This window comes from Myotis nattereri (genome assembly GCF_964212035.1).
Source record: "Myotis nattereri genome assembly, chromosome: 4".
In the NCBI taxonomy this organism is placed as follows: domain Eukaryota; kingdom Metazoa; phylum Chordata; class Mammalia; order Chiroptera; family Vespertilionidae; genus Myotis; species Myotis nattereri.
In genome coordinates, this window is record NC_138079.1 from 38775599 (window position 1) to 38801717 (window position 26119).

At 40.0% G+C, this 26119-nt stretch overlaps 1 protein-coding gene across 1 annotated transcript in view; it reads left to right on the plus strand.

Moving 5' to 3' along the window:
* Positions 1-26119, plus strand: part of ARHGEF28 (Rho guanine nucleotide exchange factor 28) — a 264926-nt gene that overhangs the window by 22953 nt on the left and 215854 nt on the right. Inside the window, exon 2 of the mRNA XM_081090556.1 lies at positions 17772-17815. Within this exon, the coding sequence (XP_080946682.1) occupies positions 17783-17815 (33 nt within the window). The 5' untranslated portion in view covers positions 17772-17782. The remainder of the gene's footprint in view (positions 1-17771; positions 17816-26119) is intronic.

Sequence of the window (26119 nt, forward strand, 5' to 3'; positions counted from 1 at the left end):
CAGACTTGAAGGGCAGAAACGTGGCCTTTCCTCTCTAGTCAGTGGGGAGCCACTGAGGAGTTTAGAGTAGGTACAGGGGACGGCACCCCAGAACAGTGTTTTAACAAGTTGAATCTCTTGGTCATGGGCACCCTGGGCTGGAGAGAGCTGGGGCTGAAAGTAGAGAGACCAGTTGGGAGATTAGTGTCAGCGTGCAGTAAACACAGAGCTGAAAATCCGGAATTTACATGAGTCATTACGGATTAAACTCTCTGACCTTGGGCAAGTCAGACTTTCCTTGCCTCAGGTGTCCACAGCCGGGTGGTTACATTGGCTTAGTTGGGAACAGGGTGGGGATGAACTCATGAAGCTCTTTGGTCCGGATTCAGGTTGATCATGGGATCATTTTTAGCTTGTAGCTTATTCCCACTCTTTGTGTGTCTGATAGTTTTCTAGGCACCATTCACTTTTCTTTTTCTGAAATGAAAAGTTGAGGTGTGTGAAAACCTTATGCTCACAGTAATCGGAGCACATCCTTGCTTTGTCGGAGAGAGATGTCACCTCCAGATTGTGTGTGCCTCTGGTCTTTGGCACGTTCTGAGCCAGGAATGGGACAAAGTGAAAGGTTGTTTGAATACTGATGTAAAATCACAGTGGGCAGGGAAAACCATCTATTTGGATTATGAACAGAATCTATACAGTGGCCCATTCACTTCATGTTAATTGTGACCATTTGAGTGGAGTTGGACAGCATTTAGAATGAAGGGAAAAGGCCTTCCACAAAGCTCTTTTCATAAATAGCTCTTGATTCTGTGGCTCTTCGACAAAAGTCTGTATCTTCCCCTGGAGTCTTGTCATGCTTCTAGCAACAACTAGGAGTTTGGCCTCACTGTAGTTCACAGGTCAACACATTTAATCCCCAAGTGGAGCTTTACCAGAGCTACTGTTTTTCATTGGTTTTTAATGATTTTTGTAAAACATGTTCAGTATTGCATTTTTATCTTGAGAGATCGTTTCTAGATATCCTCACGATGGAATTGTACTTTACAATGAACCTTCACACATGATCTCATTTTGTTTCTTTAGGCCCATATGGGATAACTTCTGCTATCATAGTCTAATTTTCAGTGGGGTTTGTCAGAAAGAGATTGCTCTGTCTGGACCTCAAAAACTCACAAATAGAGTTTCATTGTCCCTTTATTTGAGTAGCTCATAGTGTTTTATACACATTAATTCATTAATCCTCACAAAAGCCCTGTGTGTAGGCAGTGGAAAATATTTTTTCCCTGCTGCAGTATTTACACACCGAGAAACCAAGTCATAAGGCAAAGGCGGGGCAGGGCCTGTGGACGGGAGCCAGGGGTAACTTGGCTGCCCAGTCCTTAGTCTGGTCCTCTCCCTTGACCATTAGAAAACTCAAACTCATTTTCCTTTGGAAAATAATTATGATTTCCAAGGAAAATAGCCCTGTGGACCAAATTCTACCTGGAGAACAGAACTGAAAGAGGGGAGAGTTTGGGGCGGTTTTATCATCAAATTGTTGATGTGGTTTCATTTTCTTGTGTTGTTGCCATGCATTTGACTGTAGCCAGAACCCACACATTCAACATGGTAGCACGTGTTGTATCTAAAACCACATCTTAGACGTACCCAGCTCATTTCTTTGTTGATGATGTTAGAGTAAGGTGGCCTCTGTTGTTCCAGCCTAGGCTGTGCCGTAGGAGGCAGGAACGTCTTATGCTTTCATTTCTTACAGTTCCACTTCCTCAAGAGCAGGGAACCATCTCTACTCTTCTTTCCTTTAGCCTTTCATCTTCCCACTAGTGCTTTGAGAAGAGTAAATCAGTAAAAGGAGTGGGCAGAAAAAAACCACAGACTTGGTATCTCAGTGCCTACATGACAGCTCTTCCTGTGTGGGCATCTGCAACGTATTGTGTCCAAAACCGAATTCCTGGTTTTCTTTCCCAAATCTGCACTCCCTACACCATCCCCCATCTCTGTAATGGCAATACCATCCTTAGCTCAGGCTTCAAACTTGGGAGACATCCTCTTTCTCTCACATCCTATGTCCAACTTGTTAGGAAATCCTTTTGGCTCTACCTTAAGAATTTGTCCAGAACCCAGTAACTGCTCACAGACTCTCTTGCTACCACCTGTTCTGCCCACCATCATCTCTTGCCTGGAATATTGCAGTGGCTCCAAACAAGCCCCCTGCGCTGCCCTTGGTCCCCTCTCAGTCAGCCTGAAGGATAGTAGTTGGAATGATACTGTGAATATACACCGAGTGGCCATATTATTATGACCACCCCATCAGTACAATGATTAATTATGTAAATAATAATAATAATAATAATAATAATAAAACCTTGAGAGTATTTGCTTAGAAAGTTTTCAATATTCAGTATTTTTGGAAGTGTCAATGAAGTACTGATGGGGTGGTCATAATCTGTCTGGTCATAATAATCTGGCCACTCAGTGTATATGTCAGATCATGTTATTCCTTAGCTTGGAGCCCTCAAATGAACGCTTGTCATACTGAGAAGAGAAACCAAGGCCACATGGTGACTTAGCAGGCATTATATGATCAGCCCCTCCTTTCTTCTCTGTCCTCATCTTTTATTCCTCTCCTTTTCACTCATTCTGTGTCCTTTCCGCTCCTCGATCACACTCACAAATGTTCTCGCCTTGCTTCAGGACTTTCACTCTCTGCTTCTGCTGCCTGAGACTCAGCCCAGACATCAGCCTGACTCTCCTGAATCTTTTGTCATTGTCTTTACAATGAGATCTTCCCTGACTGCTGTACTTAGCATTGGACTCCACCTCTTACTTCTGCCACTATTACCTCCTTTGTTTCATTTTCTAAATAAGACATATCACTTTTAAGTATACTATAAAATTTTCTCTTTCGTTGTCTAAAGAAATTGTACTCTTAGTTTCAGAGGGACTGCGATTTTGGTTTCTTTTATTTAATTATACAGATACTCCTCCATTTACAATGGGATTATATCCCAATAAACGCATAATTGGGTGGAAATACCGTAAGTCAAAAATACATTTAATACACCTAACCTGCTGAATATCATAGCTGAGTCCAGCCTACCTTAATTTTGTGCCCAGAACACATGCACTAGCCTACAGTTGGGCAAAATCATCTTGCTGCCACTGTCCAGCATCACAAGAGAGTATCATATTGCATATCCCTAGCCCAGGAAAAGGTCAAAATTCAAAATTAGAAGTATGGTTTATGCTAAATGTGTATACCTTTGCACCATTGTTAGGTTAAAAAATTGTTAAAAAGTCGAATGGACCATAATAAGTCGGGGACCATATGTATCTCCTTAGCATATAATATCCTGGTGCCCAGTAGGTGCTCAAATATTGCTGAATGAATATGTAGTGTTTTCAAAACAGTCACTTTTGCCCCTCCCCCTCAGTCATAGTTGAAAAAAATATACTGATTAGACTTAGTTTCTTAATTAAATTTTGGGGTGTATGGAGCACAGCAAAGGATGCAAGAGAAATTATTTCACTGGGGAGATAAGATAACCACATGAAACAATGGGCAAAAAGTGTTAGATTATAGAATAAATAAAAGATGTAGGACAGGTCATTGGGACCATGGCGGGAGGGAGGGTCTTAGAATTTGATACCGAGTGTCAGTACTACTTTAGGTGTTGTGCCTACTGAATTCCATTTGGTCCTCACAACAGATATTGTGAGACAAATGAGGCAGCCCAAGGTCATAGTATAGGGAGGTGTTGGAGCCAAGATTCACAGATTATCTCTATATTTTCTTTCTTTGCTACTTAACCTGTCCAATGAAGTTTGAAGCACTATACCTTTTATCTTCAGAGGTTCCATTTTGTCAAGTTGGCCTGGTCTTTTGAGATAGTATCCTGACCCTTTCTTATGTTTTCAGTTATTTTTTTTAATATCTTTACTTAAACATACTTGTATGACAGAATGTTTGGTGAGTCTATTATTTGAAGTTCTGAGGGTCTAATTTTGCTGTGTGTACTGTTTTCTCTCGATGAGTAGTTTTGTTGAGTGTTTTTTAATTTTGACTTGTGAGCCCATGATCAATGAGGCTGAAACTGGGAGGCTTGCAATACTGAGTTAACCCCCAAAGCATTACAAGTCTGGGACTATTTTGTGTATTATTTTTCAGTTGAAGATTTCTAGGGAACATTCCACCCCCTCTCCCCCATTAAAGGCTTAGGTCGAGACAAAAACTCCCTTGTCTTTTCCTAGTGGTCATATTTTTCTATTATTTGACTAGCCCTTTGGGATATTGCCTTATACAGGAATTTTTGTGCTAATTCCTGACCACACATGGATCCTTGACTCTGTTTCTTGCCCTCAGTGGCCATTAAACCAAATTTTCTGGACTGAGCTCAGAAAAATTCTTCAGGGCAAAGATTCTCAATAGATCACCGCTATGTCTTTTGATGAGTCTTAATTTTATGACTCTTGGAAAGCTCCTTTATTCTCTTGGGAGAGTTCAACTATACATTTAAAGTAATTCTTAAATTACTTAATAGTCTAGCTAATACTTTGAGCAATAGGATCCTCAAGTTGCTTAATCCAACATATAGACAGAAAGGAAGTTCATTTAAAAAACTTAAGTTAAGTTGTCCTTGTCAGCACATCCTACAAGTGTACCCTGCCCATTCCCAGTGGATAGTGCCTTTCCTATGTTCTCTGCTAGTACTCAGAGTTTCTCTTTACTCCAATGTTTGTTATGTGGTATTGACTGTTTAATGGGCTGTTCAATAAAATACTCAATTGATATAATTGAGTTTTCTAGGCACAGTTCACACCTGGGAAGTATTGGCATTTTATTATGCTCTTATCTAAAATGAGGATTTTCTCACAAACATTTAATCTAAATTTATAGGCCACACACCTAGACAGATCTGTAATTTATTCATGCACACACACACACACACACACACATTTGTATGCACCCACAGGGAATTGCCTATTTTCTGTAATCTGGCTAATAGACCTGCTTGCCCCAAACTGTGTGTCCTACTCTCTTTCTGTGTTCCCAGCAGTTAGTGTGTTGAATCAAGGCATGGTCTGTTGCTAGCGAAGACTGAGACTTTACATCCATCATTACCCATTATCACTTCAACCTGGATTACTGGTATACCACTCATGTTAGCTAATCTTGCCCAGTAGAGAATAGGAATGTGAAGAGGTAGGAGACAAGAGAGGTAAAAGTGTGTTACACATTTGTGTGTGCATGTACGGTGTGAGGTTGAGATGAGCTAAAGTTAGTCCTGTTGATAACTCCTTATGTGATAAGTATTGATTAAGCACCAACCATGTTTTTGGCATTGTCTAAGTCTGTTCGGGCTGCTATCACAAAACACCACAGACTGGGTGGCTTATAAACAACAGAAATTTACTTTTCATTGTTCTGGAGGCTGTAAGCCCAAGATTAGGGTGCCAGCCCTCCTCCGGGTTGCAACCTTGCATCCTCACATGGTGGAAGGAGCCAGGGAGCTCTGGGGGGTGTTTTTTATAAAGACATTAGTGCCGTTCATGGCAAGTCTACCCTAATGACCAAAGCACCTCCCAAAGGCCGTACCTCCAAATGCCATCAGCTTGAGGGTTAGCATTTAACATATGAACTTCGGAGGGTGGACACAAACACTCAGACCATAGCAGGCATGCATACACCTGCCTATTCGGTTGCTGCTAATGCTAGTTTTTCAGATGGCATTTCTTTTCCAGAGCAGGTAGAGAGTAGTACAGTTTATAGCATGTGAAGATCGGCCTTGATTTGGCATTTATGACTTAGGTTCTGCAAAGTGTAGCATTTAGTTCCTAGTTCCTTTGTTAATGGTGCATTTTTCAAATGGTTGAGCTAAGTTTTGCTTTAGGAAATACTGTTATACAAGAGTCATAGAAAACATGATCCAAGGAGGGGACTTTTTGTTTTCCTGAGGACTTGAGTAAATACTGCAAAGATGGAAAAGACCCAAGTCCTACCTGCCTCACAACAGGCATTGCATTTTTTGGAGCACATCCAATTTTAAGAGTCACCCACTTGTCCAATTTCAGATTGTCTAGAAAGACAGAGCCTTATTCTTTGGTTTCTCTTGTTGAGGAATATCAACAAGGAACTTACACACCATAAAATGAAACCATTCACTCCAATGGAATCTGTGCAGATTTAGATATTAAAATATTTTTATAATATTTTTGAAATGTTGCATTAAGACTAGTATCCTATTTTAATTTTTTTTATTGAAAATGAATAGTAATATATATTGTGAAGTATCAGTTGGGTTATCAAATTCTAACTTAATTAAAATATTTAGGAGTTCTAATGATATAAGAAAATTTATATACTAATGTCCTGGGGGAATTACACCAAAGACAGTATTTTGTAGTTACTTGGTATGACTTTTTGGAATGTAGAAACTATCCTGTGAGGAGTCCCCTTTCTGGAGGAGACTTTTTGAGTCCAGCTAGCTTTTCTTTTTAATGAAAAGGCACACCTAAGCCATCAGAAGCAAAATTAAGTCTGCCCAAACTTAAAGAAGGACATGGGACAATTCTTCAGTGTTCAGGACGATATCCATTATAGTGCACTGAGCATCCCTGGGTGCTAAGCACCAAGGGTCTGTGCTCCCCAGCATCTGACACCTCATTTCTGTCTCCATCCTTGTGAGCATATTCAAGTTCCTTGAAAACAGACAAAAGCCCTTTATTTTTTTAAAGAAATATTATTCGCTTTATTTTTTGATATTCAACATTATTTTATATTAGTTTCCGCATAGTGGTTAGACAACTATGTAATTTACAAAGTGATTCCCCCAATCATTCAGGTGCCCAACTGCACCATAGATAGTTATGGCAATGTTATTGGCTATATTCTCTGTGTCAGCGCTCAATTTGTATTTCTTAATCCCTTCACACCTTTCAATCAGACTCCCAAACCCACTCCCATCAGGCAACTATTAGTTTGTTCTCTGCATCTATGAGTCTGTTTCTGTTTTGTTTGTTTATTTTTAATATTTTTTAAATCCTCATCCGAGGATATGTTTTTATTGATTTTTCTAGAGAGAGAGGTAGGGGGAGAGAGAAATATCGAGCAATTGCCTCCTGCACACACCCTGACCGAACCTGCAACCTAGGTATGTGCTCTGACAGAATCAAACCCAAAACCTTTTGGGTATGGGACGGCACTCCAACAAACTGGGCGACCCAGCCAGGGCTGTTTGTTTATTTTGTTCCTTAGATTCCACATATAAGTGAAATCATATGGTATGTGTCTTTCTCTGTCTGACTTATTTTACTTAGCATAATACCCTCTAGGTCCATCCATGCTGTTGCAAATGGTAATATTTTCTTAAAAAAAAAAACAACCCATCCCCTTTATTTTTCTCTCCTCTGCACTTAAAATGCTAACCAGTAACTTCCCAATTTCCAAAGACCATACCCCTTCTGAGTCCTTATTTATGTGTTTCACATCTATATGCCCTTTCTTTTTAAATAGAGCGATAAATATTTGAAGGGAGATACTTAAACTTTAAAAGCAAAACACAAAAACCAGTACTAAGCATATAGAAAGTTCAGAGTGAATGTGCTGAACTACATTAAACATTTAGAGACTAGTCATATTTCTAAGATTAAAACATTTTTTCTAAGCTTTTCTTTAAGGTCATATTTCTAAATATTAAAGCATCAACTCTAGAATTTCTCTAGGTTTTACACATTAGTATTTAGTGTAGAATTGGGTAGAGTAATCTGGCTATTCTACTTAAAGAATGTCTTAATTTTGATGAGGGGGAGAGTACTTTTCTTTCCTACAAAGACTGCATGAAGCCTAGTTGGGTCTGGGCACAGGAGAGCGGGTGGCCCGCAGCCACAGCTGTTGCCTGAAGTACAGATGGAAGCATGAAGGAGGCGGTGCTGCCTGCTCTGGTTAGATTTGTCACCTTCTGAGGACCCCTCTCTGGCTAGCAACGCTTCCAGGTATCCGGACCATTTTCCCCATACCTGTTCTTCCCGCTACTCTTTCTGCCTCCACCTTCTCTCTCCGTGTGTCTGTTCAGCAGTCTTCGGGTCAGTCTCAGGAAAAGGCAACCTTAGGTAAGTTACAGCCTCACTCGAAACCCTTCCGTGCTTCGCATTGTCTTTAGGAGGAGTTTTTCAACCCGGAAAATGTGATTTTTCTTTTGGATCTCAAAACCTTAAATTAAGCCCCAAAGAAAACGAGTCTCGTGATTTAGCAGTTACTTTGTTACCACTCATAAATGATATTTCCTACCTTTTCTCCCTGGGGTAGGAAAAATTCATATTTCTTCCCTAGGGTGGCTCTGAATTTCTTGATATTTTAAAATTTTAAATTCCCTTCTAGGGGTAAAACCTTGCTACCAAACAGAATAATTAAAACATGCCACAATCTGGGAAAGAAATTCTAAAAATGTTATAAGCAATGATAATATCATTGGAAAATGGAGAGAGAGAGAAGAGATTAAGAGAGAGAAACCATCTATCATCTATGGCAGCCACCACAAAAAAGAGAAAATTGTTTAGGAGACATTAATTCTAGCATGCATGATATTTGTAGTTGACAATATTGAGATAATTATAGATTCACATTTAGTTATAAGAAATAATGCTGAAATACTTTGTATTCTTTGCCAGTTTCCCCAGTGGTAAACTTTTATAAAACTATAGTATACTGCCTCAATCAGTATTGACATTGATACAATGCACCCATCTGATTCAGGTTTCCCAGTTCTACCTACATTCATTAGTACGTATGACTTTAACTTTCAATACAATTTTGTCACCTGTGTATCCACCACCACTGTCAAGATACTGAACAGTTCTAAAATCACAAGGACCCCTCATGTTGCCTGCCCATTTTCTCCTCCCCCTCCCAATATTCTTTTTGAAAAGAAAATCCTCACCTGAGACATGCTTAGAGAGAAGAAGAGAGAGAGACAGAGAAACAAAGAATGAGGGAGGGAGGGAGTGAAGGAGGGAGAGAGAGAGAGAGAGAGAGAGAGAGAGAGAGAGAGAGAGAGAGAGAGAGACAGACATTGTGATTAGTTGCCTTCTATACGTGCCCTGACTAGGAATGGAACCCCCAACCTAGGCATGTGCTCTGACCGGGAATCGAACTGGTAACCTTTTGGTGCACGGGATGATGTTCAACTAACTGAGCCACTCCGGTTGGACCCAATATTCTTTTTAACCCTTATCAACTACTAATCTACAATTTTAAAAAAATATTGTGTAAATGGGGTCTGTGATCTTTTGGAATTGGCTTTTATCACTCAGCATAATTTTCTGAAGATTGAGCCATGTCACGTGTACCAAGTTTGCTCTGTTTATTGCCAAGCAGCGTGCATTGCTGTGATATGCATGTGTGTATAGATGTACTCGTGCACAGCATTTAACCATTCCCCTGTTGAAGGACAGCTGGGCTGATTCTAGTTTTTCACTACTATATATGAGGCTGCTACGGACAATCATGTACAGGTGTTTGTGTAAACATAAAACGTTATTTCTCTGGGGTGGGGGGGTACCCACTGGCATTGCTGGTGGCAGTTGCATGTTTAGTTAAGAAACTGCCAGACTCTTTTCCAGCCTGGCTGTATCAGTTTGCATCCCCATCAGCAACATGAGTGATTGTTTCCGCACATCCTCTCCCGCAATTGGCAACGCCATTGTTTTTTATTTTAGCCGTTTGAATGGTATGTATTGATATCTCCTTGTGGTTTCAGTTTGCATTTCCCTAATGGCTAATGATGCTGAACATCTTCCCATGGGCTTGCTATCTGTATATCCTCTTCAGTGAAATGTCTGCTCATGTCTTTTGCCCATTTTTCTAATTGGATTGTTTGAGAGTTATTTATGTATAGTAAATACTAGTTATTTGTTAGATATTTCCCCCCGGTCTGTAGCATTCTTTTCATCCTCCTCTCATGGGCTTTCACAGAGCAAGCTTTAAACTTTGATGTCTAGCATGATTAAAAAAAGTAGTTTTTGGCCTTTGCATGTTCAGTGGTCCATTGAGAATCTGATGAAAGCTAGAAAACTCTTGTCAGAAAAATGCACACGCGCATAAAACTTCGCATCTAATTTCATGGAGTTCAGGGACTGTTTAAAGTGATGGACCATATGTTATCAACTCATGGTTTAATCACTGTTGCATTAACTTAGAGCAATGCGACTCCAGGGAGAGTTGCTCGTATCAAAGTTAAAAGCGGGAAACCCCGTAGCTTACAAAAGCAGAGCAATTTCAGAGCCAGACTTTACCGAGAACTTAACTGAAATGCCCCTTTCTCAGCAATCCATTGCTTGACTACTCTGGGAAATAGTGCTGGATTGCTCCTTTAATTTTGTAGCTTGACCAGGTACACCGTAAAAAAAAAAAATTCTTGTATTGAATTCAGACTTTTAGGTATTAGCAATGAATGCACGTGTGGGCTTTCAACTGCCAGTTCAGTTTTAGCAGCATGACTCTCTTTGTATGACTTACTATTTTTCTTGCTCTATCTCCTTGATAAAAATGAATGGAAAAGAAATGAGATTCTGGTAAAGAAACAGGGGTCTGATAAATTTTGATATCATTATTTGTGCCCGGGCAGAGAATTGTCAGTATCATTGAACTTGATTTGTTTCCCCCATGAATGAAATGCATAAAGGAAAAGCACACAGTAGGAAAAGCTGAAAGATAATTTTGTGGAGAATTCTAACTGAAGGGTAACATGTACATTTGACCCTTGAAAAGCATGGGTTTGAGTTACGTGGACCTACTTATATGTGGATTTCTTTCAACAAATACTATAAATGTATTTTCTCTTCCTTATTATTTTCTGAATAATGTTTAGTTTAGTTTACTTTATTGTAAGAATACAGCCTATAATACAGGTATAACATATAAGATATGTGTTAATTGACTGCTGTTGGTAAGGCTTCTGGTCAACAGTAGGCTTTTAGTGAAGTTTTTGGGGAGTCAAAATTTATGCATGGATTTTCAACTGTGCGGGGGTCAGTACTGTTACCCCCATGGTGTTTGAGGGTCAACTGCCCTTAGAAATGTTATTGCCAGATCTCTGGCAAAGGACCCTGGCCCCCATAAGTCTGTGGCTCACTTTTGTCACAGGTTTACTGTGTGTATTTTAGGATGGATTACGTATAAAAGTAGGAGGTCGATGACCTTTTCTTCCTCTGGCTACCAAACCTGTTACTCCAAACTACCAGACTCCTTAGCGTTTCCTAAAAATAGTATGGGTGTGTGGTTTTCTTCATGGTTAGCTCTTAATTCCCATCTTGTAACTCATTTACCACTTCATGCTTGCCCGACACTATCATGTTCTGCCAGGTATTATTACTCCCTACAACCTCTAGCTTTTCATAGATACGGAAGTTATCCCACCCAGACTGGGAGGTCCCCAACACCAGGGGCAGTGTTTCAAACACCGTCCTTCCCAGGTCAGCTGCACGGCGTGCTGCGCACATCGTGGTAGTGAACCGACTCTTGGACACACAGGACCTTAGAGATCTGTTGCTACTGAGGAAACTGGTGCTTTGATAGGTTGTATCTTGCGAGAGTGGTTGAGATTTGTATTGGCTACAAATGGATTAATTGCATAAATGAGGTTATAAAAGGGGATGTGCAATTGACTTAGAAAAAGCTTCTTAAGGGCTTAATCACGCTGTATGCAAATAAATTCTGGGAAAAAGCGAGTGTGACAGCTCCGGCGGAACATTTTGTTCGCAGTTAGCTCACGCTCCTCTTTGTACTGTAGAAGCATTCTCTACTTTAGGCTGCACCAATGCAGACTGCCTGGCTCCCCTTCTTCCTCCCTACCACTCCCATTAGTTTGAATTAATGAGATCCTATTGAATAGTTACTGTTGTTTCCTTTCTAATCTTTAGACATCTCCCCACACTCTGAGGTCACCAAATAATGCTTCTTAGACCTGCATAACTCAGGTAGATAGCTCTAGTCTGAGGCAGGCCCGTTGATACTGTTGTGTATTCAACAGCAGGTTTACTTCGAAAATGCTCTCTTCTTACCCATTCCCATTGTGTTGGTTTTGAAGGTTTTTACTTAGACTTGGCCTTACCTCCCGGTTGTTTAACTGTTCCTTCCTTCTTCTCCAGCTAGGATAACAGTGGTGAAATACAGTGATAATTCTATACTCCCATGTTCGTATAAGGAGCTGTGGGTCAGCATCTTCTCTAAACTGTAGAGGTTTCCAGCTGAGGCGTTAATTTAGTTGCCCCCATGATAATTTCTCTGCTCTTTGCATCTTCAAACTGTAGTGGGGATATTCAGCTCTATAAAACCAAATAAAACTCTGTAGACCTTTACACTATTGTATTTATCTGGCCCCGTGCTCTTCAGTATTCCTGATGCCTCGAGTGTCCTCTGGGCTGTCAGGGTGAGGCTGAGCAGGTTCATTGAGTGGTAGGTTCATTGCAGACCTGCGTGGCCCCAATTTCTGCTGAATCATTTTAATCAATCTAATGTTTAGCAGGGGTCCTCAAACTACGGCCCACAGTCCACATGCGGCCCGCCGAAAACATTTATCTGGCCCGCCGGGTGTTTTTGACGCCGCTGTGTGCATAGGAATTTGTTTATAGTTGTTTTTTTTTTTAAACTATAGTCTGGCCCTCTAATGGTCTGAGGGACAGTGAACTGGCCCCCTGTTTAAAAAGTTTGAGGACCCCTGGTAGAGGCTCTGAGTGATTTCATTTGAAATAGACTCAAATGCTTTCTAAAACCATCCCTTTGTGTATGTTTCATGTACAATAATAATAAATATGTAATAATTACAGCTAGTGTTAATTGAATGCATATGATAGGCACTGTGTGTGTGTTTTTTTAAGACTCTATCAAATCTTTTAATCCTCCCAACAATCAGATGAGGTAGGTACTGTTACTAGTTCTAAATTGGCCTAGGGAGGTGAAATAACAGGCCCAAAGTCACACAGAACCGGGCAGAGCTGGTGTTCAAATGCAGCCTGTTCCCGAGCCTGTACTGTCAGGCATTTGCTTCCTTCTAAATGAAATTATTATCTTTAAGCCTTTTTCTCATTATTTTTCTTTTTCACTTGCTAATGGGTCTCTGAAACAATCTCACTGATCCAGTAGTTTCATGATTTGAGAAGTTCTCCAGTACTCAACTGTACTTTTTTCAACTCCATTTAACCATATTTTATGCTTTAAAAAATACTTCTAATTTTATTTTAAATTGATTTATATTATATTTGCAACATTTGATAACCACATGAAGGCCAAAACAAGTCACTACAAAGACATCTGTTGATGTACAAGAAGGAACGGCTGGGAGAATAAGATGCTGGCATTAAGGGTGGGTGGAATGGGTGGGTAGAGAATGAATGGGGGAGGCAGTTGCTTGTTATCTTGTCAATGATCAATTTATTTCTTTAAAAATTTATGTTTAGGTAACTTTTGCTTCTCAGCTTAACTTCCTACACTTTTCTCTCAGGGCTGTTGTGTGAATCTCTGAGATGAAATTTGTAAAATACTTAGCATGGTGCCTGGCATATCATTATCCTTTCTAATGTAGTCACTAATAGTCTTGATAAATATTCTTTGAGCATTACCTGTTAATAGGTTTTGTAAAATACACATAAGCCAATGATTATTTTGTGTTCACAAAATATAAGTCATGGGCTTTATATTGAATTAATCTTAGAATACTTTATTTAGATGCAAAATCCAGAATTTCATAAAGCCAAGAACTGATTTTTTTCAGTATAAGTTGAATGTTATATTTTCTTTCCTCATTAACTTAACATATTTTTACCTATTGAAAATTGTCTTTTTTTCTTTTGCGTTAACTAACAATCAAAGATATTGGAATATTTATTCCTCATAATGTCTAAAACATTGTATCTTGATGTTCTTTTCATAAGATTTTTCCCCCCTTTTGTGAGCAAACTTAAAAATTAAGTTTGGTCTCCAAACCATCCCCTGGCATCTGCCAGCAAAACTGGAACTATTTTGGCTTTTATCTCCGTAAGACACATTCTCAAAAATGCAGTACAATTAAAGGGAAAAAAAGTACTTGAACCTGAAATTTTAAAATTACAGGTGGAGAACTCAAGCATTAGGAAGTAAAATGAAGTGGAGAGCATGGCATTTATACAGGGAAAAGCTACTGTGTGAAGAATTCTGACCGTTGTAACTTGCCTCGCAAATGCAACTTGCTTAATTATTAAAGGTGATGTGAAAGGAGGGCCAGAGTGGGTTAGCCGTGCGGCCTGCAGGCGGCACAGAGCCTGCTGCTCTTTACTGTGACAGAGCAATTGATTTTAGGAAAATCCAAGTGAAGATATATCTTTCAGCTTGAAGTTTATTTTATCAAGTGTATAATTTGCTCCAAATTATTTTTCTCCACAACTCAACTAGGAAGTTTTGACAGGGGTTTCACTCTTCAGAATACGTCTTCACATTCTCCTCAAAAGTGGTTTCTTTTTGATGTACTTTATTATCAGACAAAATCTAACAAATATCACATGTTGAGTTGTGAGAAACATGTGTACTTTCCTATAGTAAATACGTGTATGGTAAGCCTCCCACACAGCTTAACTTGTTATAATATACTTCTTAAAAATTTTAAGTCTTCAAAGATTTGCTCACAAAGGAATGCATGTTAGTTTGTTGCTTTATTATTGTCTGTATATTATTTCAGTCATTTTATAGTCAGTGCATTTTTAAAATTTTACTTCTTTTTAAAACCATTTTAATTTTTTAAAATACCTTATTGATATTTAGAGAGAGAGAAAGGGAGGAGAGAGAGAGAAACATCAGCGTGAAAACGTAACATTGATCAGATGCCTCCTGCACATCCCCAGCCAGGGATCAAGCAAACAACCTGGGCATGTGTCCTGATTGGGAATCTAACCAGCAGCCTTTTGGTGCATGGATGATGCCCAACCAACTGAGCCACACTGGCCAGGGCTAGAATGCATTTCTTATGCTATCAAGTAGAAATGTTCAGTGTTCTTATAATTTTATCAAGTTGAGTGAAAGGTGAAGGATTGGAATTATGTATGGTGTGACTCTAAACGTAAGTGAAAATATTGTTAATCTCTTGAGGCCTAGTGTATATTTACGGTAAAGGGTCATGGTATGTGGTAGCAGGTATGCATTCATATTATAAGTGCCTTTATAATTTTTAATTTTGGGGAGATCTACTTAGATTAGTCATCATTTTTATTTTATAGTGATAAACAATTCATATTAGAAATGAGAGTCTCAGTTTTGTCATATTCTTGTTAGTATTGTATTTAATTTGAAGTTTCTTTCTTGAACTACCTAAGCCATTCATCCAATATGTGAGGTTAGTTTCATTAAAAATCGATGATTATCATCCATAATCCCGTTTAAGTGGGTATGCACAGGGTACAACATGTTGAAAATGAGGGCCAAGGAAGGGTTCCATTGTCAACCCCTTGGGCTTATGGGACCCTTGGTCTTCTCTCGGGATGACTCGTGAAATGTAACTTGTGACCTAGGAGGATGCCAGTATTAAGTTAAAGGATTTTATAAAAAATAATACAGGACTTTTTATATTTTCCTCCTGGCCAAGTTTGTTCTCTGGGAATTGCTATACCAAATGTCACAGTTTGGATTTCTGTGTGCCTGCCTTCTTAAGAGAAGGCCCCGAAGGACTGTAGCTGGGCTGTGGCCCAGGAACCAGAGCCAGGCTTGGCCTAGTGAACAGAACCCTGTCCCACTTCTGTTCTCTGTGGGGCGGAGGCGAGAGGGTGGTGGTGAGTCTCCCTGTCTGCCCCATTCAGAATTCTCCTGCAGCCCACGCTTCTCCCAATCTTTAGGTCTCTTTTGTTCAGCTGTGAGCTCCTTGAGGGCTGGGTCTTATAGTAGTGTTCAATGAACCCTCCTCCCCTACTTTTTAAAAAAATATGTTTTTATTGATTTCAGAGAGGAAAGGCAAGGAAGGGAGAGATAGAAACATCAATGATTAGAAAGAATCATTGATTGGCTATCTCCTGCACACTCCCTACTGGGGTCAAACCTGCAACCTGGGCATGTGCCCTTACTGGGAATCAAACCGTGACCTCCTGGTTCGTAGATTGATGCTCAATCACTGAACAACACTGGTTGGATTCCCCTATTTTTTAAGTGATCTATAATTGACACACAACATCTTATTAGTTTCAGGTGTACAATATGATAATTTGATATTTGTATATATTGCAAAGTGTTCACCACAATAAGGCTAGTTAACATCTGTCACCATAGATAGTGACAGAATTTTTCTTTGTAATGAGAACTTTTACAATCTATTTTCTTAGCAACTTTTGAATATGCAATACAGTATTATTAACTACTAGAGGCCTGGTGCACGAAATTCGTGCATGGGGCAGGTGTTGTCCCTTAGCTCAGCCTACGCCCTCTTGCAAGCTGGGACCCCTCGGGTAGGGTCCCGAGGCCTGCTGGCGATCAGGGTCTATCAGGGCTTTCCTTCCCCCAGCTGCCAGCAGTTGGCCCCACCCCTGCCGCTGCCGCTGCCACTGCTTACCATCTGTGTGGTGCTGTCCCCCCGTGCCCCGCCACCAGTTGCCTCCCTCTGCAGGCGACAGACAGGTGTGGGGTGCGATCGCTTGGCTGGTCTGGGCCTCCCTCTGCAGGGTGATTGCTGGCTGGCTCCACACATCCGCCACAGCATTGCTGGCTGGTGGCCTGGCTTCCCTCTGTGGGGCAATTGATTGCTGGGTCCCTAGATTGATCGCCCCGCAGAGGGCGGCCCCGCTCACCTGCTGCAGTGCTGCCAGTCAGGTAGCCTGGACCTCCCTCTTTGGGGTGATCAATTGCCCAGCAGAGGGAGGTCTCACCCACCCGCCGCAGCGCCATTGGCTGGGTAGCCTGGGCCTCCCTCTTTGAGGCCATCAATTGCAGGGCTCCGTGATTGATTGCTGTGCAGAGGGTGGCCTGGGCCTCCCTTTGCGGGGCGATTGTGGGGCGATGTCGGCCCCCCTGACCAATCTCATCGCACCGCCTTGGCTGGCCTGGCGTTAGTGTGTGTCATAGCGTGGTCAGCCAGTAGGTCGTCCAGACGGTGGTTCTGCTGTTCGGTTGTTTGGTTGATTTGCATATTATGCGTTTATTATTATAGATAGTCTCTATGCTGTACATCACATCCCCATAACTTATTTTTTAACTGGAAGTTTGTACCTATTTGACTCCCTTCAATTAACCCCGTTTGAATGATGCTGGCTCCTTTTTTCCTAAGCTGGAAGCTGGTTTCTGGGTGTGGGTGTCAGGGGGCAGGCACACCCAAAGGCAAATGAGATGCATGCAGCTGGGGAAGAGGTGGGTTTGCATGACAGTGGCCTGCATTCCCCCAGACTGAAATGTCTGGCCCTCTCTAAGATCTGCCTTGTTCCACCAAAAGTGGATTCTGATCTCAGAGAAGCCTGTCATCCAAGCGATTAATTAAGGTGAAACTTTCAACCTGCTTATTTTGACCTTTCTTGTCTTTCTGAAATATAATTTCCATTTTGGGAGCAGTCAGTGGGATAATGTCGGGGTGATAGATTTCCTTATGTGTGGATATTAATACAAAATAAGAAAGGGGTTCTGTTTTATACAGGTAGCATCTTATTTCTGTATTTTTATAATTTTGTCTCTGCAATTTTCCTATCTAATGAGTTACTCCTCCTTTGACAATATTGATACCTGAAGGTCAGGACACAGTTCTGTTGGTTGGTTATATGAGGACTCCGGTAATAAATGCTCTTTTTATTGTTTGCAGATGCAGAAGCCATGGAGTTGAGCTGCAGCGAAGTACCTCTTTATGTAAGTTCCTAAGCTTTGGGCTTCAGGTTGAAGTGGCCCTTTCTTAGACTTGAAACCCATGTGACTGAAGTGGGGAGAAAGGCTTTGCTCATTATTGAGCTGAGGCTTTTGAAAAACAACACACAGTGCTACTGTCTCGTTTATTTGCATGGAGCCTTTTAAAATTAGTTGGCTCCTCGTTTCCAAGTCTGGGTTTTAATTGTATTTTCCCAAGTAACTTTTTAAAAACTGTATTAGCTCTGGGCTGAAAATACTCAATTCATCCATATAGATGATTTTTGAATATGTTGTTTTATGATAACATCCTGATAATAGCCAAGAACGTGTTCTGTGTGTGTCCTTTTGGGGGAAATGTTCAGTGATAATTGTGCCAGTTAAAAGCATGAAATAGAAATTCAAAGGAAAGTGCTGGGCTATATACATAGATTACGTGGGAGATCGGGTGACAGAGTGGCCCAATGAGATTCCCGGTCAAGGTGCCTTCTGGGTTGAGGGAGGATTCTGTTGTTGAGAACAGATACTGGGTATAACAGGGAAGCGATGTGATTGTCTCATCTTACAAAATGGCAGATGGGTTCCTCTTCCCATCTTCCTCTTTCAGACAAAACCTTTTTTCTTGGAACCCGTGTTGATGGGGGTGTGAGTATGGATATGTGTAGGAGGGCTGCTTTTTCAGGTGGCCTTGGAGTTATCCTCTCATGGCATACAGCAAGAGTACAGGATCTAGCATAAAAGATCTGACCTCATTTCAGATTAATCCTTAATAGAACAATATCAAGGAATTGGAACAAGTTTAATCAGAATCCTCAGTCAATTAAAATATATTAATCCACTTCCTCTTGACACACTTTACTACCCAAGTAACCCTCTCTCTCAACCCCTCCCCACTCTTCTTACATGCATCCCACTGTGTTCTCTGAAGAAACACTAAATGATCAAGTAAATGGATGCAAAATAATACCCGCCTCTCCTGGGTTACCTAGTAGTCTATAGTACTCTCTTTAGGTTGTGATTTGCAGGTCATAAAATGTGTCTATAGACAGACTTGGATCAGCCATAATTAAAGATTAAAAAAAGACTGATCCAATGCTAAATTGTAAAGTATCCCAAGTTTTATTCAATTATTTATTTTGTACTTACTTCCTCCTCAGTTGTATTCATTCCACACTGCTTCCCTACCTCAAACCAAATAAACAAATCCACAAACCTAATCCTGGTAGAAAACCTTGTGGTTGGTCAACATACTGGTGTTGCTATATTGAACTTAGACCTACTGGCTATGCCCAGACTAGGGAAGAGTCAGTTAACATTGCCTAAAGGAGAGAAGAGAGTTAAACAGAACAAACAAACATTTTTTTCCTGTCATATAATATATACTAATTAGAATAAAATGAAAAATACCAAAGTGTTAAGAAAATAAGTCACTCATAATCTTACCCCCTATAAATAGTGTTATGTTAAAACATTAATACACTTTATTGCCCTAGCTGGTTTTGCTCAGTGGATAGAGCATTGGCCTATGGACTGTAGGGTCCCAGGTTCAATTCTGATCAAGGGCACATGCCTGGGTTGTGGGCTTGATCCCCAGGAATGATATAGGCAGTGAGTAAACTGGCTTATAGCTAACTAGTGGCCTGGCACACGGATTCGTGCACATTGAAAGGAAATTAATTAGACATACTTTAATATCATTATTCGCCCTTTCTCTATAATAGAAGTGTCAACCAAATTCATGATCAACAATGACAGATCAAAACATGTGCATGCGATTGATGCCAGCAAAAGCTTTATATGTATTGCCCATACGCAAGTCAACGTTTATTTTTAAATTGCCAGTGTGTGTCATATGTACTGGCCGGTCGGTTGGTTGGACGGTAGGATGGACAGTTGGATGGTCACTTAGCCTTTTAAATATATAGAGGATTACTATATATCTAAAATGCTGGCACAACATGAATTAATTGCTTTCAAAATCCCTTCACCATGGTTTGTTATTAAAAGGCAAAGTTACTGTGTGCGTGTGAGTGCGTACCAGTGCCTGACTGTGCACAGCCTGTGTAGACCCAGGTTTCCAGAATGGTGAGTGGTGTTCCCATGATGGCTGCTCTTTGTGGTGGTTAACTTAGGTAGATAAGAACCTACTAACCCCAGAATGCTTATGCAGAAAGAAGGTCCAGCAGCCATCAAAACTCTAAGTGGGACTCAGGCAGCAAGGACTCTCGTCAGAAGGGCTCCGTGGTCAGAGCAACAGAAATAACCTGGAGAGGAAGCCTATGAAATCTTGTTGTCCTTAGCCTTTAAGGTAGACTGTTCAAACGAAAGCCATTAAAATTCAACCAACCAGTCCGGCCAGTCTTGCTGAGTGGTTAAGCATTGACCTATGAACCAGGAGGTCTGGGTTCCATCCTGGTCAGGGCACATGCCCAGGTTTCAGACTCGATCCCTAGTAGGGGGCATGCAGGAGGCAGCCTTTCAATGATTCTCTCTCATCATTGATGTTTCTGTCTTTCTCTCTCTCCCTCTCCCTTCCTTTCTGAAATGAATAAAAATATATTTAAAAAACAAACAAAAACACACACGTTAATACATTTTATTAATTCTAAGGCACATTTTTTTTTTCTTATTTTCATATCTGTGCTCCTACACCGTGCATCCTGGCAGAAGTCATGATGTAGCTGTCATTACCTAAGCATGTGTGACCTTGGTCACATGGTTTATATTGTTGTCACTTCAGAATAGGTATGAACTTTGCTGGCACAACATGAATTAATTGCTTTCAAAATCACTTCACCATGGTTTGGTATTAAAAGGCAAAGTTACTGTGTATATACAAAGACATGGAACCAGCAGCATGATACATGATGAAATCTGTATAAGTTAAAACAAAATTCTAACATAAAAAAATGGGCAGTTTTTCTCCTAGTGGCATATAAAATTCATATTTTATATGGTTTTCTGTTGCTCTGATCAACTGATGGCATCTTATATTAATTATGTATATTTTATATGTACATAACTGTATGTACATACATATGTTGTAACCTGATTTTTTTCACTTAACATTTTATGTCAATATTATTACAGATTGACCTAAGCCAATCTGACCATTTGGCCTCATCAGTAAGGAGGTCAGTGAGGGTTATACTATAATGAAAACAAGTCTTAAGCCAAATTCTATAGAATAAGTAATATGTAAACAGAGCAGACACAAAGGCTGTGCCCCAACTGGTTCCTGTATCTTGGTGCAAGCCTCCTGTCTGCCCACGGCCTTCAGAAGTTGGATAAATATGCACGTCTAGTTTCTCCCAGCTTACTACAATCTGGTTTATAAATCCTTACTATTTAAAAATTCATAGTATATTTTATTTTAAAAAAGCAAAAAGAGGAAATTAAAACTATGTTTAACCCTATCATCGATGATAAGCATTATTGACTTTTTTTTTCTTCTTCCAGAATTTTATCTATATTTGTGTGGAATTTTATCGAAGGTTCTTTTGCATTTGCTTAGATGATGTGTTTTCTTAGATTTTACTAATTGTGATATATTACATTGGATCTCTTAATTTTCATGCTTTCAAGTACTTGCACCAATCCTATTTCGTTGTTTTAACAGGTTCTTTTGGGAAAACAAATTAAGATAACACTGTTAAGAACATAATTTAGGTAGAACCAAAAAAACCTAGAAATTGTAAAGAGTTATAACATTGAGATGATATCTTAAAATTATAAAACTACTAAGCATAATAATGGTATGCTAATGAATTGGAAAAGCCTCAGTAAGAGAGACTTTAAAAATATAAACTACAAGATTTATCTCACAGAGGATGAGATCACATAAATAGAACAGTGGTCATGAAGTAAGAAAATGTTGTTAGAAATTATTCCCCAACTTCTTTTTGCCCTTTAAAAAGAGCACCTCATTCAGGTGGGTCCTATCGGTGATAATTTGTTTAATTTTTGGCTTTTTATGGCAAACGTTTATTCCCCTCACATTTTTTGGCAAATATTTTTGTTTGCTTGTCTTCAGGAAGGAGACTCTATCTTAGTATTGGGGTTGCAAGGATATTCCTGAACTCAGCCCCAGACTCACTCTGACTTTGAAAATGAACTATGAGCCCTAACTGGTTTGGCTCAGTGGATAGAGTGTCGGCCTGCGGACTGAAAGGTCCCAGGTTCGATTCCAGTCAAGGGCATGTCACCTTGGTTGCGGGCACATCCCCAGTAGGAGGTGTGCAGGAGGCAGCTGATCCATGTTTCTCTCTCATTGGTATTTCTGACTCTCTATCCCTCTCTCTTCCTCTCTGTAAAAAATCAATAAAATATATTAAAAAAAATAAAAAAAGAAAGAAAATGAACTATGATGATCCACTTGCTATTGCCAGAAAAGAGAAACACTGCACTCTGATAAGTTAGAGAAGAAGCAGGGATTGACAAGACTGGTAGCTAGGAGTTTTATAGTATTGATTTGCAAACCTTAGGGATGTGAACACTGCAAATCCAATTTCCAGCCTCTGAGCAGCTTCCTGCATCTGTATTTAAAAGGGCAAAAAGGAGTAGTTCTGGAGGGCCAACCTGTTTTTTCCCAATAGAAAAGATACAGTTTTTGCCTGACTGGCATAGCTCAGTGGTTGAGTATCTATCTATGAACCAAGAGTTCACTGTTCAATTCCCAGTAAGGGCACACCCCTGGGTTGTGGGCTCGATCCCCAGTAGGGATGTGCAGGAGGCAGCCCATCAGTTATTCTCTCTCATCATTTATGTTTCTATCTCTCTCTCCCTTTCCCTTTTTTCTCTCTGAAATCAATAAAAACATATTTAAAAACAGGTACAGTCTGGGTTGAGATCTAGGCTTAATCTTTAGATTGAATGGTGGCTTAAGCTAGGGAAGAGTTGTAGTGATGAAGCTGATGAGAAGAGTGAAAGTCTGGGGATGGGTACATTAGTATAATTGACCTACGATGTTTATAGCATAAAACTCATGGACATTACTTGCGAGTTTGAAAGTCCTATTTGTTATTTTTATTTTGTTTGTTTTAGTTTGTTGCTTTTAGTCTTATAGTTGTCATTTTCTAGTTTGTACATAAAAAGAGATAGGAAATGATGCAAGTAGAGCTTGAAAGAAGAGATTTTCGCTGACTGGGTATTTGATTGAATTTTGAAAGAGGAAGAGATTTTGCATTCTCAAGCTAAATTGTGTGTTTTTGCTGGTGAATATTTTTTGGTTACTTTTACAATTGACTTTTCCTTAAATTTTTGTTAAGGAAGGTTTTAAAACAAATAAATATACTTATTTACTCCTTTTCACATTATATTTTTATATAAAGTGTAATTAGCAATAATCTTCCCAAAAGATCAGTTCAGAACTGCTGTAACTAACACAGAAGAGCTCTTTCTTGGGAAATTGTTGATTTCAAAGGCTTTCCCACCCTTTTTTGTCAATTGGAATAGTTTTATGTTAAATGATTATTTAAATAATACTCATTATTAAAAATAAATAAAATTATTAAGAAGAAAGTAAAGATCACCTGAAATTCTACGTTTGAAAGAACTTTCCTTATGTGTGTGCATTTTTATTATCCTGGGCAGATCTCATTTATGCTTCCCCACCCCCACACTTACATTTACTACCTCACTTTCTGTCCTCCAGCCTCGTGCCCTTGCTCTCAGGAGCAGTAGTCACCCCTGGGAACTTGTTGGAAACACACATTCTCAGACCTTCCCCCAGACCCACAGAATCAGCCACTCCTGATTTTTATCTCAGCAATATGTAAAGTCACGCTGCTTGCATCCCAGCAATATGTGTTTTAGCAGAACCTTCGGGTAATTCTGATGGAGTGCACTAGAGTTTGAGAACCAATGACAGTGTACATATTTCCACCCTTTTCTGTGCTCATACAACATATACATACATAATACAGATACAATCTTTAATACAATCATTAAAAAAAATCTGGATCAGGTTATGTAGACTTTTCTATTTTTTCCAACTCAGCAGTACTTTGTAGAAATTTCTCCATCATCAGGTGTAGTTCAGATTTACTCTTTTAATCAGGGGTGGGGAACACCTAGCCCGCCATTTGGTCTGGCCCTGCCAAGGCATTAGGGTTAAGTTAATTAAATGTTTGACCAAATATAGCAGGCTAATTTTTAAGTTGATAGTTTTGTATGGCCCGAGAATGATGTTATAAATATCCAAATGGCCTCTGACACAAAAAAGATTCCCCACCCTTGTTTTAAATGAATGGGTGTGGATTTAGCCAATTCCCTGTGGATAGGTAGTCACTGCGTTTCGGTCCTTGGCAACCATGATGTTATTCACTAGACACCCTTGTGCATGTCCTTGTCCATGTGTCCTTATATATTAATACTTTTTTCTTGATGAAGTAGATTCCCAGGAATGGAATTGCTGGATGAAGGGTGTACACATTTCAAATTTTAATGGGTTGCTTTGCAAATTAGATGTCACAGTTCACATTTTATTCAGGGCTATTAGAAATATTTAATACCTAGTGCCTCAGCTTTAATAACTGGTAATTATGGCCCTGGCCAGGTGGCTCAGTTGGTTGGAGCGTCATCATGTAACCCAAAAGGTTGGGGGTTTGATTCCTGGTCAGGGCACATACCTAGGTTTCCGGTTCTATCCTTGGCCGGGGCTTGTGCAGGAGGTAGTGGGAAGCAGCCGATAACTGTTTCTCTCTCACATCAATGTTTCTCTCTCTCTCTCTCTCTCTCCACCCTCCCTTCTCTAAAATCAGTGAACATGTCCTCAGGTAAAGATAAAAGAACAAAACAAAACATAAAACCCCTGGTAATTATGAAATTGGGAGTTGTGTTCTCATTTTCATTGTGCACAGAAAGGTAGCTTTTTAAATTTTGTGTTATTAGCTTCATGAAAGTTCCAAAAAAAATTATCTTGCTTTATTTAACCTCTCCCCACCCTCCATGGTGCTTCATTTCTGCTATTTCCCAAATTCTGGTTAATATAAGCACTTAATCCGTGGAGATTTTATAACATCTGCAGAGGGTGTGTCTGTGAACCCTTGCGTGTGGGCCCTGGCTCTCTTCCACCCTTCAGGAGTGTTAATGGTAGCAAATGCCCGAGAAGAGTATGATCATTTCTTTCTCTGGAAACTGCAAATTGTATAACCATTTGGGCAGAGGAGTTTTCACGTCAGTAGCTTGTTGCCAGCTGGATCTGAGCTGCTTCCCGATTCCCTGAACATTTTATGTTTATATTATTCTTTCATTCTGAGTCACAGTCTCCTGTGTTTGATCCCAGGAATATTGGTTGCTGCTGTGCTCATTGCATATATGAATTGAAGGGTCAATCTGATGTTTAGGGATCCGATGAGCACTTCAAGTGGCTGCGCTAAACTTCTCCCATTCGACCTCTTCTATTTCTGGGGCTCAGTGTGGTTTTCTTGAATCCTTGGCCAAATCCTTGCACTCCTCTTGGTCCCAGCCTTCTGGGGGAGGACCCGAGGACAGGTTCCTGGGCCGGTTTCCTAGCCCAGAGAGGCAGCTTCCTATTGAGGCGGTAAGTGACTTGGTGGCTTTGTTCTGCGTTCACCTGGCAGACGCCTCCTTCCTGATTCCTGCAAATCTCTCCGGCTTCTGGTTCCTGTTGAAGGAAATCCTGTCCTCCAGCTGCTGCCCTTCTCTGCTGTGGCTGTGCGTCCCTGATGGGTCCCTGTGACGGCCACTCTTGACCATCAGTTCAGAGTATTAGTACATGATCACACCTTCAGACCTTTGCAGATGCTGAAATGAAGGTTTCTAGAAGCAGTGACTTATTTGATCAAATTAACTCAGATGGTTTGACATGCAGGATTTTTAAATGCTGTGTTAGAAGCCATACGTTTATTTACTAATGGCCCAGTGCACGGATTTGTGCCCATTGAAAGAAAATTAATTAAAAAAATATTTTAATATCACTATTTGCTATAATAGAAGTGTCAACCAAATTCATGATTGACAATGACAGATCGAAACACATGCATGCGATTGGCACCAGCGAGAGCTTTATATGTATCACGCATGCGTGAATCAACGTTTATTTTTAAATTGCCAGTGTGCATCATACATACCGGCTGGTCAGTTGGTCAGATGGACATACGGTCGGTCATATATATATATATATATATATATATATATATATATATATGGCTATGTATATATATATAATTCTTTTGTGCAGAAAGTGAGTAGTAGATCCCATAATGAGCCTGGGGTTTTCCCACCTTCACTGGTTAATGAAAATGACTTTCCCCATTGTGCTGGCACCACAACACCCTTGAGTACCTG